The 18,213-nt window shown below is 39.7% G+C and overlaps 1 protein-coding gene across 2 annotated transcripts; it reads right to left on the bottom strand.

The window, feature by feature from the left end:
- Positions 1-1,900: 1,900 nt before the first annotated feature.
- LOC136668161 (glutamine synthetase-like) lies at positions 1,901-13,308 on the bottom strand. Of its 2 annotated transcripts, XM_066645487.1 has the most exons (7): positions 12,368-13,308; positions 11,881-12,062; positions 5,691-5,822; positions 5,185-5,331; positions 4,140-4,267; positions 2,985-3,184; positions 1,901-2,717 (listed from the first exon to the last, which is right to left on the bottom strand). In XM_066645487.1, exons 1-7 carry the CDS (start codon positions 12,454-12,456, stop codon positions 2,393-2,395), a joined length of 1,203 nt encoding a protein of 400 aa, XP_066501584.1. In that variant the 5' UTR covers positions 12,457-13,308; the 3' UTR covers positions 1,901-2,392. The 2 variants fall into 2 exon arrangements, with proteins under 2 accessions (XP_066501584.1, XP_066501585.1); XM_066645488.1 differs by lacking the exons at positions 11,881-12,062; positions 12,368-13,308 and adding an exon at positions 11,451-11,578.
- Between the last annotated feature and the right edge of the window lie 4,905 nt (positions 13,309-18,213).

Here is an 18,213-nt window from a genome sequence, read left to right as displayed (position 1 = left end):
AGACCGAGAAAGAAAGACAGAGAGAGAGAGAGAGAGAGAGAGAGAGAGAGAGAGAGAGAGAGAGAGAGAGAGAGAGAGAGAGAGAGAGGTTGATGTTACTCAAGGTCATTGGTTGATTTGATCTATCATCCAGAGAGTCAGCAGGTTTATTTTCTAATCCAGATACTAACTACAAAATCAGATAAAGCAATATATTATGTAAGAGCTTCGATGTTAAAAATGCATGCTGGTGTTATAGGGCCCAGTAGACACGGATAGACAGTCACAGATACAGTAAGTCTGTGTGTAGGCAAAGTTCACATTACAATACAATGATTCACTGAGGCCTGTTCACATTCTTGGCTGAGTTAACAGAATGTTCAAACTGTGCCAGTCTACAGCAGCAGTGACAGACACATGCTTTTAAGATTTTTCACTTGTCATTGTACAGTTACAAGCCAAAGTTTTAACAAAGCACTGTGTCCATGTACCTCCAAAACACAATGAAAAACTATCTTTGATTTAAGTTTACGCATCATTAGAAGTCACCTGGGATAGGAGTGTCAACTGAATGCCAGAATTGTTTTGTTTTGTTTTCCAGGTCATTTTGGACATTTTTATTGGTCCATGTGAAATTAGCAAACAATGGATGTGTTCAAATTTCTTTAAAACAAACAAATATTGTTTATATTACTTATAACAATGGGCAACTTATGAATATTCAGTACCTTATTACACAACTGAAAGATGGTGTCGGGCACTTTAGGAAAAAGTTGAACGCAATATTAACCTTGTAAAAGGAGACTTGAACATGTTAATTATAACATAATTAATTAACAGTCAACGGCGGCACGGTGGCACAGCAGGTAGTGTCGCAGTCACACAGCTCCAGGGACCTGGAGGTTGTAGGTTCGATTCCCGCTCCGGGTGACTGTCTGTGAGGAGTGGGTGTGTTCTTCCTGTGTCTGCGTGGGTTTCCTCCTTGTGACTGTTGGTGAGGAGTTGGTGCGTTCTCGCTGTATCCATGTGGGTTTCCTCCGGGTGCTCCGGGTTACCTCCCACAGTCCAAACACATGTTAGTAGGTGGATTGGCGACTCAAAAAAAAGTGTCCGTAGGTGTGAGTGTGTGTGTGTGTGTGTGTTGCCCTGTGAAGGACTGGCGCCCCCCTCCAGGGTGTATTCCTGCCTTGCGCCCAATGATTCCAGGTAGGCTCTGGACCCACCGCGACCCTGAACTGGATAAGGGTTACAGATAATGAATGAATAAACAGTCATGTGCGTTAATAAGAAGGTTTGACTCAATGTTAAACTAACTGACTCCTTGTTACGTTTCGCTCCTGGCGATATTGTAACAGTTTTCCTACATCATCAGAATCGTTTAGAAAAAAGCTAATTATATTTGGAGCGTATAGTGGATGTGAAGTAAAATCATGAGCTATAACACACTATTCAGCATAACTGTAGGTTAAAAACATGATATGAATATATTAGATGGCACCCTAAAGATGTTATTTAAAACATATTATTTATATACTATTTTTTACTTTCTTTCTAAACGTGGACTAAATTTCAATCGAAGTACTTGCATTTGCTGCCCCCTGGCGCTTTTTACACTAACTACATGTGCCCTCGGTACATATGGAATATTAAGTGCCCACTAAAATTACCTCAGCGTCCTATTACCCAGCGTACTATTTATTTGTAGGATTTATTAATAATTTCATGTTTTTAGTAAATGTATGTGAATGATAACTACTTAAAGCTATGATGTATGTTTCTTGTCATAGGAAACTATGAAAGATGTAGCTCAAATCTGGCTGGGGATAATCCCTTTATTAAGTTTCATTTTCAAAGGTGTTTACAATAAATAAAATAAACATCTGATTATGTCATAAATAACATATTTCTTTACAGAGCTACTTACATAATTTAATCGTCTTGAAAGATTTAGGCATTTTTGGTTGTATTAACAGGGCGGCATGGTGGCGCAGCAGGTAGTGTCACAGTCACACAGCTCCAGGGGCCTGGAGGTTGTGGGTTCGATTCCTGCTCCGGGTGACTGTCTGTGAGGAGTTGGTGTGTTCTCCCCGTGTCCGCGTGGGTTTCCTCCGGGTGCTCCGGTTTCCTCCCACGGTCCAAAAACACACGTTGCAGGTGGACTGGCGACTTGAAAGTGGCCGTAGGTGTGAATGTGTGTGTGTGTCTGTGTTGCCCTCTGAAGGACTGGCGTCCCCTCCAGGGTGTATTCCCGCCTTGCGCCCGATGATTCCAGGTAGGCTCTGGACCCCCCGCGACCCTAAATTGGATAAGCGGTTACAGATAATGGATGGATGGATGGATGGATGGATGGTTGTATTAACCCTGAAATGCCCAGGACAGTAAATGTACTCTTCTGGTAGAATGTCCCAGCGGATCATTCCAGATCACTCAGAAAATCTGCCTCCTCCTCCTCCTTTTCCAATAGGCAGGTCCAAGCAATAGCTCTGGTCACAACATATGGGTCACAGTTGGCAGCCGGGCGGCGGTCTTCTAAATAACCACACTTGTTCTGGCTGACCGAGTGGGGGATTCGGATGCTAGCCATTCTGTTGGCCACTCCTGCAGAAAAATCGTGGATCTTGGAGGTTTCATGAAGGCCCGTAAGTCTCCGCTTGTTGTCCTGGCCACCGTGAGGGTCAGAGACCCGTATGTGCTCAGCGTGGTGCAGACTGAGTTTTTCTATGGCTTTCTCAATGTGCCTGATGGGGGCATGACATAGAGAATGAAAAAGTAAGAGGGGAACAGACCGTATCATGCATAAAAACATGCATAACATACACAACTCTTCACATTCACACAGGGGAATCGTTTTCAACCACAGAACGGTGCAAAATACAGAGAACACCTTTCATTTACTTCATTTCAAGTAAAAAAAAGTAAACATTAATTTAAAAACAGGACTCCGGACATTCCTCAACACCCACATACATACCTGCTGTTTGTTTAAAAGCTCTGGTAATACTCACTCCAGGCCCCCCTCAGCTCTGGTGGTCTCTGTGCTAAAGTTAGTGTGGCAGCCAGCTCCATTCCAGTCCCCTGGGATGGGTTTAGGGTCCAGTGAAGCAACTACACCAAAGTCCTCACACACTCTGTGCAAGAGAAAACGTGCCATCCACAGGTGGTCTCCAATTTCGGTCCCTTCACATGGGCCCACTTTGAACTCCCACTGTACACACACAAACACAGCAATATTCATTGTCTGGAACCACTTATCCAGTTCAGGGTCAATGTGGGTCTACCCAAAACCACTGGGCGCAAGGCAGGAACACACCCTGGATGTTGCCCCCTGGAACCACACCGATGGACACTTTTGAGTCTACGTGTTGTGCCACCATTCCGCCCTAAACAATGCTATAAATATTCAGCCAGTCAGCCATTTTCTCCAATTATGTGCCTTCAATTCCAAACCTGTGTTAAACATGGATGCCCCTGTGTGTGGTGCCTGTTCTAAGGAGAAGAAACCTTCACTGAATACAAATGACTCGATTCTTCATCACACAAGTTACATGTTATAAAAGATGTAAAAATAAAGAATCACTTTCATATGTATTCACTTCAATTTTTAGTAGTAAAATGACTACCCCTTTAGTTAAGCATCCAGAGCATGGAGACCACTGAGCGCTTAGCATTCAGAGCATGGAGAGGCTCAGTGATGTGTATCATTGAACCTTTCCCAACGTGTCCTGTATTTTGAGCTTTTATACAGTGCAGAATGTGCTACTTCTGTAGCTCTAAGCACAGCTGGATATGCACTGAGACAGGACTTTAATAGTACACAGACGCAGATAAAAATTAAAATACATGTAAATAATCATTTCTGTACTCTAAAAAATACAGGTTTTAATACAATAAAACATTTATTAATATGTATATTCTCCCTTTGTTTACATTTATGTACCAAAGTAAAAGCTCAGTTCATAACGTCATTGTTTACCACACAATTATGTGTAGTTTTTTTTTTTAACAGGCTGTGGTTGCCAAGCAGCCAAATATTCCACAAACAATGACTTTAAAAATACAGCATTAATACAGCACCCTTACCTTTATAACATGAAGCCCAGAACCATGCCACATACCTGTGTTCATAAACCTGTAATATTCATAGATGTTGAATATTTCACCTGAGAGGGCATGACCTCTGCTTTAGAGCCACTGATCTTGAGTCCTGCATACAGGCAGGCTTTATAGTGACATTCCACAATGTCTCTGCCAAAGGCTCTGTCTGCTCCCACGTTGCAGTAATATGGGCCTGAGGTCACACAGAGAGAGAGAGAGAGAGAGAGAGAGAGAGAGAGAGAGAGAGAGAGAGAGAGAGAATGCAAAACAGACAGAAAAAGAAAAATCAGTGCTGACTATATAAAATGTTCATCTGAAGGTTTAAAAAAGGTTTTAAAACTAATGCAAAAAAGGAAAGAAAAGGATAAAAAATCATGTTTGTTTCAGCCAAGAAATGGCAAATAAAATTACAAACAGTATGTGTTAGAATGTTTGCCATCTGAAAATCAACAAAATATGTCATTTAAGAGGGGATGACTACAGTTTTACACAAGAATTAATATCTTAACTTTTCTATTAAATACAGATCTGAAGTTAACAATGGGGCGGCACGGTGGTGCAGCAGGTAGTGTCGCAGTCACACAGTTTCCTCCGGGTGCTCCGGTTTCCTCCCACAGTCCAAACACGCGTTGGTAGGTGGATTGGCGACTCAAAAGTGTTCGTAGGTGTGAGTGAATGTGTGTGTGTGTCTGTGTTGCCCTGTGAAGGACTGGCGCCCCCTCCAGGGTGTATTCCTGCCTTGCACCCAATGATTCCAGGTAGGCTCTGGACCCACCGTGACCCTGAACTGGATAAGTGCTTACAGATAATGAATGAATGAATGAAGATAACAGTTCTTCTTTGGACCACTAATCTACATGTATTTACTTCACTTAAACATTTGTTACTATTTCCACCATTCCATGGAACCACAGCTAGTTGTTATGTTCACTATTGATTTTACTTGGCCAGAAGAACTGACTTGATTTAACTTTACTGTGTATCTATAGCTGCATTCACATGTATGGCATTTGACAGATACTTTTACCAGTGTAATACCATTCATGCCCAAGTTAGGAATCAAACACTGCCATTTAGAAGGCATCTCCACACACATTTTTATGCTCTCACCCTGTGGTTTAGGGAATCCCTTTGTGGGCCATGCATAAGGATGTCCATCCGCCCCCAGCATAGTGTAATCCTGTGCCATCCCAAACCATGGGTGAAACTCCTTAACTTTCTCCATTATGTTATTACAGGAGCGCCGATGATTTGATTCTGTAAATGAGGAAGAATTAAGGTACAAAAAATATGCTTAGATTAAGCCTTTTTATTTACCAACTAATACAATTTATTCTAACCATCTATTGAAAATATAAAAATTGTATATATGTGATATATTTAGAGAACACAGTTCTGCTGGACCACAGTCCAATGCAGAAGAGATTATATATCTATAACCTACACAGGAGATTAGGAATGGTGTCCTTAGGCTTATGTGCAGCTCATTTCCATTTAATTCCATTTTTATTTATATGTGTTAAAATTATACATGGTCTACGGTGACTGACTGTACTCTACAGACACAGCAGGTAGTGATGATGTTAAAAAAACGGCATTCAGGCAGTCCCTTATACCTGCAGGTTTTCTGTCACATTTGAGCACCTCACACAGCACCAATTTGTTGGGGTCCAGCATGAATGGGTCTCTGAACATCCGTACCGGTATCAGGAACATGTCGTTCACATCAAAGATCCACTCTGGTATATCTGACACAAAATAAAGTTTTTTTTTTAACCACAAAGTCATCACTTCATTCATTTCTTCATTTATTTATCTTCTGAAAACACCTCATCCTCTTCAGGGTAATTGTGTGTGAAGGAATCGCACACTAATTCAATTATTCACACATTCACTCAGTCACATGTCCACACACACACAAACAGAGAGAGAGACAAAGACAGAGAGAGAGAGAGAATGCGAGATGAGCGAGAAAGGTGTCAGCAATGTGTACACCTTAGCTTAAGTCACTAATTTTAAGGAGTGTCTACAGCCATTTGGACTTTAGTGTACAGTGGTGGACAAAGTGCACAAACCATGTGCATTCACCTCTCCAGAAATATAGCTTACTACACGTCATACCGATGCAGACTGCAATGACTGTGATTGGTCCGCAGTCAGATGAACATGGATCAAGTTGAAATGAGGAAGTCCAAAATATAAACTCCCCAGCAGCAAATTCACCCCCAGAGGTTTCCTCAGACATTGGTTTGGACATCACAGGATACATTAAAAGGTAAAATATGGATGTCGCAGAAAAAAATTGCAACGAGTATGAGGAACACACAGGAGAAATGTACCTACCCCCCTCCAAAAGTGCAGTTTCTGCAGTGCTGAACCAAGATTAGCATTGACAGAGTCTCTATTCTCCTTGTTACATCTCAGTGAAGCATCACAACCATTTTGAAGCTGTCATTTTAAGGTAAAAATATTACAAAGAGTTCCTTTAAGCTTTCTGTTTGGTATTTGTAGTTGCAGATAGGCCTATTTTTTAAAGCTATTTCTGCAATTCTGAGCAGTTTCTTAAATACGTTTTTAGTTTTTCTGACGTGTTGATGTTGGCGTTGGGACTTGTTTATCTCCCTGTACTGATTTTCAGGTTTTGGAATATTTCTGGTTTTGACCTCGCTTCTAGTATTATGTTCATTTGCACTATTTTTAAACACCATTAAATATATCTGCAACAGATTCTCATTCTCGCCAGGTTTATTAGTGATCTGAATTGCACCAGCGGCTCTCAGCCAGTTTTATTAGTGATCTCTCGGCCAGTTTTATTAGTGATCTCTCGGCCAGTTTTATTAGTGATCTCTCCGCCAGTTTTATTAGTGATCTCTCCGCCAGTTTTATTAGTGATCTCTCGCCAGTTTTATTAGTGATCTCTCGGCCAGTTTTATTAGTGATCTCTCGGCCAGTTTTATTAGTGATCTCTCGGCCAGTTTTATTAGTGATCTCTCGCCAGTTTTATTAGTGATCTCTCCGCCAGTTTTATTAGTGATCTCTCCGGCAGTTTTATTAGTGATCTCTCCGGCAGTTTTATTAGTGATCTCTCCGGCAGTTTTATTAGTGATGTCTCGGCCAGTTTTATTAGTGATCTCTCGGCAGTTTTATTAGTGATCTCTCGGCCAGTTTTATTAGTGATCTCTCCGCCAGTTTTATTAGTGATCTCTCGGCCAGTTTTATTAGTGATCTCTAGGCCAGTTTTATTAGTGATCTCTAGGCCAGTTTTATTAGTGATCTCTCACCAGTTTTATTAGTGATCTCTCGCCAGTTTTATTAGTGATCTCTCGGCCAGTTTTATTAGTGATCTCTCGGCCAGTTTTATTAGTGATGTCTCGCCAGTTTTATTAGTGATCTCTCTGGCAGTTTTATTAGTGATCTCTCGGCCAGTTTTATTAGTGATCTCTCCGCCAGTTTTATTAGTGATCTCTAGGCCAGTTTTATTAGTGATCTCTCGGCCAGTTTTATTAGTGATCTCTCGGCCAGTTTTATTAGTGATCTCTAGGCCAGTTTTATTAGTGATCTCTCCGCCAGTTTTATTTGTGATCTCTCCGCCAGTTTTATTAGTGATCTCTCGGCCAGTTTTATTAGTGATCTCTCGGCCAGTTTTATTAGTGATCTCTAGGCCAGTTTTATTAGTGATCTCTCGCCAGTTTTATTAGTGATCTCTCGCCAGTTTTATTAGTGATCTCTCGGCCAGTTTTATTAGTGATCTCTCGGCCAGTTTTATTAGTGATCTCTAGGCCAGTTTTATTAATGATCTCTCCGCCAGTTTTATTTGTGATCTCTCCGCCAGTTTTATTAGTGATCTCTCGCCAGTTTTATTAGTGATCTCTCGGCCAGTTTTATTAGTGATCTCTCCGCCAGTTTTATTAGTGATCTCTCCGCCAGTTTTATTAGTGATCTCTCGGCAGTTTTATTAGTGATCTCTCGGCCAGTTTTATTATTGATCTCTCCGCCAGTTTTATTAGTGATCTCTCGGCCAGTTTTATTAGTGATCTCTCGGCCAGTTTTATTATTGATCTCTCCGCCAGTTTTATTAGTGATCTCTCGGCCAGTTTTATTAGTGATCTCTAGGCCAGTTTTATTAGTGATCTCTAGGCCAGTTTTATTAGTGATCTCTCGCCAGTTTTATTAGTGATCTCTCGGCCAGTTTTATTAGTGATGTCTCGCCAGTTTTATTAGTGATCTCTCGCCAGTTTTATTAGTGATCTCTCGGCCAGTTTTATTAGTGATCTCTCGGCCAGTTTTATTAGTGATCTCTCGGCCAGTTTTATTAGTGATCTCTAGGCCAGTTTTATTAGTGATCTCTCGCCAGTTTTATTAGTGATCTCTCGCCAGTTTTATTAGTGATCTCTCGGCCAGTTTTATTAGTGATCTCTCGGCCAGTTTTATTAGTGATCTCTAGGCCAGTTTTATTAGTGATCTCTAGGCCAGTTTTATTAGTGATCTCTCGCCAGTTTTATTAGTGATCTCTGCCAGTTTTATTAGTGATCTCTCGGCCAGTTTTATTAGTGATCTCTCGGCCAGTTTTATTAGTGATCTCTAGGCCAGTTTTATTAGTGATCTCTCGCCAGTTTTATTAGTGATCTCTCGCCAGTTTTATTAGTGATCTCTCGCCAGTTTTATTAGTGATCTCTCTGCCAGTTTTATTAGTGATCTCTCCGCCAGTTTTATTAGTGATCTCTCGCCAGTTTTATTAGTGATCTCTCTGGCAGTTTTATTAGTGATCTCTCCGCCAGTTTTATTAGTGATCTCTCCGCCAGTTTTATTAGTGATCTCTCGCCAGTTTTATTAGTGATCTCTCGCCAGTTTTATTAGTGATCTCTCGTCAGTTATATTAGTGGTCTCTCCACCAGTTTTATTAGTGATCTTTCGCCAGTTTTATTAGTGATCTCTCGCCAGTTTTATTAGTGATCTCTCGCCAGTTTTATTAGTCATCTAAACTACACCAGCGGCTCTCCGTCTGTTCCTTGCCAGTTTAATTAGTGATCTCTCGTCAGTTTTATTAGTGATCTCAACTTAACCAGTGGCTCTCCGCCAGTTTTATAAGTGATCTCAGTTTAAATTTAGATAGGATAACAAAAACTCCTGTCATTAAGGCAGATGATCTAATTTATGTTAATTTGGTCTATATTCTATTATTCATTGGCTGATCATGCAAACAACACTGAATATGTGGAACAGGGCAACAGTTGATTTGTAGTGTGTTTATAGTTTTAAACAATATTTTAGTACTGTTATAAAACAAAATAAATTCCCTAGAACTGTGTATTTCTAAAGCTCATAAACAAGAAAGCTGTGATATGGATGAGAAAATATGATCAGATCAGGCAGAATAAGCAATTACTGCATCTGTGACTTTTTTCTTTTCTATAATGCACAGTCCTTAAATATTGTTTTTATTTTCAGTTAATTTGGTTGTAATTATTTTATTGCATACAATAAACATATTACATTCAGTTTTTAAATTGTGTTTTCTGATGTTTTTAATTTTATGAATTCATTGTAAAACAGTTTGTGAAATCAACCTAAGAATATTTCATGACATAACAAATGTTTAAGAGCTTGTATTCAACTACAATAAACACGTCCATGAAACAATGCCTCCAAAGCACTTTAAATCACCTTCTGGCCTGGTCCACTTTTTATATGATTATTACTTATTTAGGAGATCATCGGAGAGTTGAAAAAATATTTCTAGGATGATTTTGTACATCAAAAACAGAATAATGTTATATATATATATATATATATTGTATTTGTAAGCCTTAGGTTAATCTGTATCTAAAGGCTAGTTTTGTGCCTTGTGTTTGCTCTGTCTTATATATATGTGTGTGTACATTTTTAAAGTGATTTCTATTTTTACCTTCAACTGTGTATTCAGTTTTACAACCTCTAGGAACACAGTGTAACAATTGGAAATGCCAGTGTAATGTGCTTCTCATGACTGAATATATGTACATACTGCTTAGTTTTACCCAGTGTAATTAGAAGTAATGCCAGGTATTTAAAATCGTTTAACTATTAACTATCAGCTTTTAACTAAAACTACAAAATACGAACACAACTTCCATACCGTGGAAAAACTACACGTTTAGCTCCCTTCCACGGATGTTATCTCTTTATTTTCAAAGTGTCTCAAAAATCTAAAAAAATATCCTGAAGATGAAGAAGTTTTACTGTGGATTTTTTTATATAATTGCCCTATAAACATAGCATTGGACATGACACAATGTCTGAGGAAATTGTGCATTTGGTTAAATTCATTGGGCATTACCTATTTATTTTCAAAGTGTCTCAAAACTCTGAAAGGCTCGCTAAAGACACAATATAACTGACTAATAATATCCTGAATATGTAGAGTTATCAAGAATCTGAACTTAATATTACAGAAGTTGTAGTACAAATATAATATCCCAAAGTCTGTTTAAACACTGAATGTCGGTGTGTATTTGTTGTGCCAATGCATGAAACATTTGCCAAATCCTCTCTGCCAATGACAATTACATTGTACAACCTATGTTTATAAGTAATTTCTTCGGATTTATTTGTATAAGCTCCATTTCTTAGTGCTGTTCAAATGAAAGTCAAATGTCCATATGTTTAAATATGTTTGAAAAGACAAAGGCTTTTATGAGGTGTTCTAATATTCACACGACTGTATCTCCACAGTTCATGTTTCCACATTCTGTCACATCACACGCTATGTTCACAGGGCCATTACAAAACACAGTAAAATCTTTAGGATATTAATAGTCTGTTACATTGTGTCTTTAGTGAGACTTTCAGATTTCTGAGGCACTTTGAAAATAAAGAGAAAATAACCGTGGAAGGAAGCTAAACGTGTAGTTTTTCCACGGTGTGGAAGTTGTGTTCGTATTTCGCCATCTAGCGGCGACAGAATGCAACTAGTGCAGCATTAAAGGTGAAAGAGAAAATCCTAATGAATCGATTCCTCATCCTTGGTGACCCGGATGTGTATCTGATTTTTTTTGTAACTCGTATTTTGGTATCTGAATTTCGTCTACTGAATTTGAGCAACTTCGAAATATATTATTAAAAAAAATTTAAGCTTGATTTTTTTATCTGAATTTATTAACCTTGAATAATAACAGTGAAAGCGTGTTCTTGAAAAATCACAAGTTCTATTCAAGAACAATTATATTCGGATGCATAATTACGACGCAAAGTATTCAGAGGTGGAAATCTGAAGTCTTAATTTCAAAAGCAACAAAATTCATTCATTCACTATCTGTAAGCACTAATCCAGTTCAGGGTCGTGGTGAGTCTTCATGTCAGTAGTCTTTGTTTACGTCAGGCAAAGCTTGTGTACCTACCCTCATCTCGAGCAGCTATGCTGAAATTCTCATGTTTTGTGTAGCAAACAAAGGTGTAAAGGACCCCCCCATAGAGACGTGTCCTATTTCTCACCATCTCAGATCTGGTCAGATCACTAATAAAACTGGCGAACGAACTGACCGGCTCGCCACTTCCGCTCGTCAGTCGCCACGCAGAGATACAACCCCTACTGGGTAGTGGAGTAAAAAGTAAAAATGCTGACTTTAAAATGTAGTGGAGTTAAAGTAAAAAGTCGCCCAAAATGGAAATACCTCAGTAAAGTGCAGATACATAAAAAATACTTAGGTACAGTAACGAAATACTTTTACTTTGTTACTATCCACCACTGATAGAGTATAAGGGCAATTCTACTCTCTGACATAAAAACACAGATCTTTTGAAACAATGAAGTCAGAAATCTTGTGGTACCCTCTATACTGCTGGGTTCTGAGGCCATGGTTCTGGTCTTGCTGCACACACTCTCTCCAGAACTATCAATCCACACATAGGTCACCTGACACAGGTCGCCCTGAGGAAGGCTGAGGTAGTGGGAGCGCACAGTTTTATTTAGCAGTGAACTCACAAACAACATGGCTGTCATAGAGTGGAGCCTATAAAACATGAGAATACAAGAAAATAGTTTTACGTTAGCGAGTTGAAAGCCATAACCAGTGTAACCCCTGAAAAGTTAAAGTGGTTCATGAAGCAGTTTTACAGGCTCTCCACTTTCAACATAAACACTTCCAGGTATAAGTCACAGACACAGATTTGGTTAAAAAAGCAAAAAAGACTGAGAAATGCAATAAAATCTAGAACACAAAATAATTCTTCTTTGAAAGTTTACTAGTTTGTAAAGACAATAACTAATTCTCTCTGTACACATACAGCTATAGATCTGTATTTAGAGCATACTTACGAAGAGAGATGTGCTTGGTCTTCTTGTTCTTGCCTACCCCAATCAATACTTGAAACCTGTTTGACAGGCTGAATTCTATCTTTACCCATCCCCTATGACACAAAGGGAACACCTACCGTAGGTAATTTGCAGCTCACATTAGTGAATTAGTTGCACAAATTATAACTTAACTAAGCAAATTTTTGACAACAAATATTCTAACGTTATTGCAATAATGTTGATTGTGATACATTAATTGTAATAGATTCTGTATTCAGAAAAATGCTCAGCCTTCTTTCTTTACATTTTCTTCTTCTATCCCTCCAACCATTAACAGTGTTTTGGTTTCTCTGCTTTCAAGAATCAGAATGAGTATCACAATCAAAAGGCTTTAACAGCAAGGAATCCAGCAAGGAAAGGCTTTCTACCTACAAGGAATCCGTCTTTTGTTACACAGAAGCTCACTCTGCATAGTAATAATAAATAGACATTTCACAGTATAAGACTAATGTGTGGTCATTGCTCAGACTGGATAACATTCGTTTATTCATCCATTATCTGTAAGCGCTTATCCAGTTCAGGGTCACGGTGGGTCCACCCTGGAGGGGGCCCCAGTCCTTCAAAGGGCAACACACACACATTCACTCACACCTATGGACACTTTTGAGTCACCAATCCACCTACCAATGTGTGTTTTTGGACTGTGGGAGGAAACCAGAGCACCCGGAGGAAACCCACGAGGACACACCAACTCCTCACAGAAAGTCACCCGGAGCAGGAATCGAACCCACAACCTCCAGGTCCCTGGAGCTGTGTGACTGCGACACTACCTGCCGCACCACCGTGCCGTCCCTGGATAACATAGTTTTCTTTATTAAGGTGTTATACGAATGATAGATTGGTTGTATTTATTATCCCACACAACAGTGGCTAGGCTAATACTACATTTTAGACTGTACAACAACACTGTACAGAAATGATGTATTTGACTAATGCATGTTGGGTAATCTAGTCAGAGAACAGTCTGAATACTCTGAAGTCAGTGAGGTTATTGATGCACAAGAGAATACTATGTAATATTAAAAGTAACAGGTTACACTGTTGTTTGAGGCCTCTCAGGATTGACCCTGACAATATCAAAGGGAGGAAACTAATGGAGTCTTCCATGGTATTAAAATAAATCTTTTGATAGATATATAAACCTATATAAAACACCACAAACATCTAAACTCAAAAAGAAAACTTCATTACTCTCCACATAGCACATGAATTGCTTTGGGAAAAGCGCTCAGTGATGCATGACCCTCTGCTGAAATACAAATTACACTGATTTTCTGAGGCCAGTTATCCACCCTGTTACTCAGCACACAATTATACAGAGCACTGGGACTCAGAGAGTGATGAGAGAGTTCTTTTTAACTCATTTTCTAAGTAGAAAGAGGAATGGAAACAGAGAGAACATAGAGGGTCAGAGCTGTTCATTAAGTCCAGTCTATCTTCACTTCACAAATACACCTGGGAATAATGAGAAGTATTGACTGAGTCCTGCTGAAGAGCCAGTTCTGTTGATATTAGAATTCAGTACTGTTTAGAATTAAGAACAGGACGAAATAATTGCAGAAAAGGAAAGTTTGCATATAGCTTTCAATGTAATTAATAACTAATAGACCTTAAGCCCAAGCTAAGCTTTTAAAATCCTTCTTATGAATCCCGCCAACGTAATGTCATTGCAAAAACACCTTTATGGCACCTTTATTTTTAATAGTATCCTGTACATCCAAGATGTCAGACTCCAGTTTAGGGGCCTGCTCATGTTTTAAGAACCCCATATATATGGGTCCAAGAATGGGTCTTCAGTCTAGTCTGTCCACTCACTTCACTGGGCATGTCCTTTCACATCATTGCTGTTGTTCAGGTCAGTTACTATGGTGCTATCGCTGGGTTTAATGATGTAGCTGGTTGCTGCTGTGTTCTGCAGTGCTGTTATGGCTAAATGCAGTGAGGACAGGCTGAAGCTGAGGCAGCAGCTTTGGGAAGCAGCAGCGCTCTGGAGTAGAAGGCATTAGTTTAGGTTGTCTAATTGCTTATTTTCAATGCTCCAGAGTTAAAGACATGCTGTCATCGACAGATCCGTTCATTAACTCCATGGAGATAGTGTCGTGTGAATGTGAGGCATCACAACACTAGCGTTTCCTAATACAGAAGTGAGTGGGTGGCAGCCACTTAGGCAAGAGCCATAGATTTCTTCCACTGTGGCACAAGGTGGTAGGTAGGAGAGTAGACACTAATCAAAATGTCAGACGACAGGACACACTTGCTCTGTACAAGAGGTTCTTTATCCATAACCTTTACATTATGTACACGCTGTTTTGAAGGTTAAAGGAGGACACGTGATACCCTCTTTTCCACAGGTAAACACAGTTCAAGGATCTTACCGTATTGTCTGTGGCATACTTAGGTTAAAATAGCAGAAGGATAAAATACCACAACAGTGTTAAAACAGCGTTCTCCACCTGTCTGAACAGCCCTGTTCAAAACGACCGGTTCCTTAAAATCACAGCCACAGCTCAGATCAGCACAAGATCCGAGGAGTGAGGAGCATGGAGAAAGAAGCTCTGGATTTTAGCCATTTTTACTTGATTCTCTTCCTTTTCTGTTCTTGGTGTTTTTTTTTAATCAGGACATTTACTTATAGTTTTCACTCATTTTATCCCATTGTTTTAGACTTACGTAGATCATGCAACACCATCTGTGTTATTTTAGTGTGTGGGCAGGTGGGCTCCTGAACAAGAGGTATTTTCATAAGACGTTACCTTTTAGCAGGGCGCATAACATAGAAAAACACTTTTTTTCTTAAACATACCCTTCATTAAATCTTTCAAAACGTTAAATTTCATCCCAAATCCACACCATCAATAAAGAAAAACAAAACAAAACATTCATGTACATGCACATATTCGTGTTACAGCTCATCACTGGCCCGATTTAAATTGAGTAGTAAAATCCTTCTCAGTACAGTTGTAACACTAACACAGTTCTTTTTGTTTCCTTAAAGCAAGAGCACAACACATTTGTCTCTCACACTCTCAGGACAAGGATAGGGTGACCAAGTCTGAGATGGTGAAAAAGAGGACACGCCCCTCTCTGCAGTTGTATGCTTAGCTGAACCTATGTGTCCTTTTAGGTCCTTTACACCTTTATTTGCTACACAAAACATGGGAATTTCTATTATAATTCATCCGAGAACTTACATTTACGTTTCGGCATAGCTGCTCGAGATGAGGGTAGGTACCTGAGCTTTGCCTGAGGTAAACAAGGACTACTGACGTGCAGACTGACCAATTAAATGTTTACAGAGAAGGTTATCGACCAATAACGGTAGCTCTACAGTCAGACCGTCCAATCAGAAGATTTTAGGCTACTTCACCACGCCCCCTTCTCACTCAAGCGAACCAATCGGAGTAGGGGAGGGCGGGACTAGTTTTTTGAACGAAACGCTTCTCGAAGTTCTATGTAAGCTCCAGAAAAACAAAATCCCGGATGTTTGTGAAATTCCGCCCGGACATGTTTTTAAGTCTAAAAAAGAGGGCATGTCCGGGTAAAAGAGGATTTCTGGTCACCCTAAACAAGGACAGTGTGAGAGACCACTTTATTGAATCTTACTATTGAATCTGTACTTAAATGCTTTCTTGAGCAACGCCGGAGTACAGAGGAGATTGCTCCTTTTCAAACGGAGCAGATACATCTGTGGAAACAGAGAGATCCATTTGGCCATTGTTTTCACAGACAAAAAGCAGCAGTCTGGTCAAATACAGTAGACATAATGCATCACATATAACAATGTGCATGCCTTCATTTTACAGCATGTAAACTTCACCCTGTTGCAGTCAGAATCCATTAATGTACAGTATAAGGCAGTGCGTAGCATAGTTTTAAATACTCCACAGTGTCTTTTTTTCATTTATTCATGCCTTTCTGACAATGCGGCCACTTTTCTTCCAGTCTCGTCCATCAGCTCTCATTGACTTACTGCTGACACTCCACGTGCCATGGCACACCCGGGCACTTCAGGGAGAGAGACCAGTGGAGAACAGAAAAGTGTCAAATCAGAAACAGTCATCTACACACACACACTTTTTACTCAAATTCATGATTAGTACATGCACTGAAATGCCTACTTTTTAAAGATGCATTGACATTAAATTTGAAATATTTAACTTTCCTGATTTTCATAAAGAGCTATTGATAATCTGATTTACATTTGGAACCTATATTCCCCTTTAGTTTTGCAACAATCCCACACCCCAGTGTGGCGGTGGGGAGGGGTTGTGTCTCTGTGTGTGACTTTTTAACTATACTTTTCAGTATAAACAAATAAAAGATGAAGTCTATACAAAACAACATTAAAAAATCTGAGTATTTCTGAACTCAAACACTGTTAGACTCTTATACATTGAAAAACCTCAACCCTATCCTTGAAGCAATCACACAATTACACATGCGCACACTCCTGCCCACCACCCCCCCACACAAACTCCCGTTACCTGGAGCACCACGTGACAGGCGGTGTGCGCTTGCGTGGTCGTGCTGCTTGTCTGCGATATTGCACAAGGCCACACACCAGCTCGTGCGCGATCATCACATAGAGCAGGAAGATAAGCACCGCAGGGTCCATGCTGATGTTGCAGAGGGTCTCTCTCAGTCTCTGTCTGCAGAGAGAAAGAGGACAGATTTTCCACCCGTATTCCAACAAGCCCCGCCCTCCTTCACTGGGATTAGTCAGTGTTATTCCACCTCTTATAACGGGATTGGGTAGTGTTTTCATGCTGCACTGAGATTGGCTAATGGCTGGTAGTGCAACAATAGGATTCTCTTTGTTGAGGACGCACACGTAGAAAGTACATAGAGAAATTTCACACATTTTTTGTTATTTCAGCAGTGAAAAAAAATCATTCTTTTTAGTTTGATGTGAAAACTTTCATTGTACAGAAACTGTTTAAAAATAAATTCAGATGTATTTGTGTTTAAATAAAAAATAAACACTGAATGATAACTTCATTTCAGTTCTTTACAGTCATTTCAGTGTAAAGGACAATATTCCTAAGTCACTTTAAACTACACTTAAATCTGTTCGATTTTTCTCTTGTATATTAGTACAATCTGTGAGGAGTTTGGTGTGTTCTCCCTGTGTCCGCATGGGTTTCCTCCCACAGTCTAAAAACACATGTTGGGAGGTGGGTTGGCGACTCAAAAGTGTCCATTGGTGTGAGTGTGAGAGTGAATGTGTGTGTGTTTGTCACCCTGTGAAGGACTGGCGCCCCCTCCAGGGTGTATTCCTGCCTTGCACCCAATGATTCCAGGTAGGCTCCAGACCCACCACGACCCTGAACTGGATAAGTGGTTACAGATAATGAATGAATGAATATTAGTACATAGTAAGCAAGCCTATACCCCACTGTCTCTGTATATTTAGTATGTATACTAGCGCTACCCTACTTGAGTCATTAGCTCAACACTCAATGGACATTCAATGCATAAATGTCCTCACATCTTGTGCCAATGACAAACTTCAAACTTAAGTGATTTTTTAAATAAATTTTTTTAGTCACTTGCAGTTTGGCCATAAATAGGGCCCCATCTGTTTTGTGACATGGGAGACACTTTGGTCCAAAGGCAGTAGGGCAGTAGTATTCGTAAATGTTTTTTGTAGTACTGGTAATAGTAGTGATTAAAAAAAATGTAAATATAATATTGGATGCTTTTTGTTTCCGTGTTCTATCTGTGCGCGTGTGAAGAATATATAATATGCTTTTCTGTAGAATGCAGCATATTAACTCATTCCTTAAGACTTTAAACCTTAATCATAA

Source organism: Hoplias malabaricus, chromosome 15 (assembly GCF_029633855.1).
Source record: "Hoplias malabaricus isolate fHopMal1 chromosome 15, fHopMal1.hap1, whole genome shotgun sequence".
NCBI classification, from domain to species: Eukaryota; Metazoa; Chordata; class Actinopteri; order Characiformes; family Erythrinidae; genus Hoplias; species Hoplias malabaricus.
The sequence above is the reverse complement of the archived record's forward strand: the minus strand, read 5'-3'. Positions and strand labels throughout refer to the sequence as shown.

What these genes read in the sequence shown, in the direction of transcription:
- LOC136668161 (XM_066645487.1), bottom strand. Translation starts at nt 12,456, where the DNA reads ATGGGTAAAGATAGAATTCAGCCTGTCAAACAGGTTTCAAGTATTGAT. An exon ending in AGAACCCAGCAGTATAGAGG is followed by an intron (nt 5,823 to 11,880) that starts GTACCACAAGAT and finishes ATTTTGTGTCAG; the next exon opens with ATATACCAGAGTGGATCTTT. An exon ending in ATGTGACAGAAAACCTGCAG is followed by an intron (nt 5,332 to 5,690) that starts GTATAAGGGACT and finishes CCTCATTTACAG; the next exon opens with AATCAAATCATCGGCGCTCC.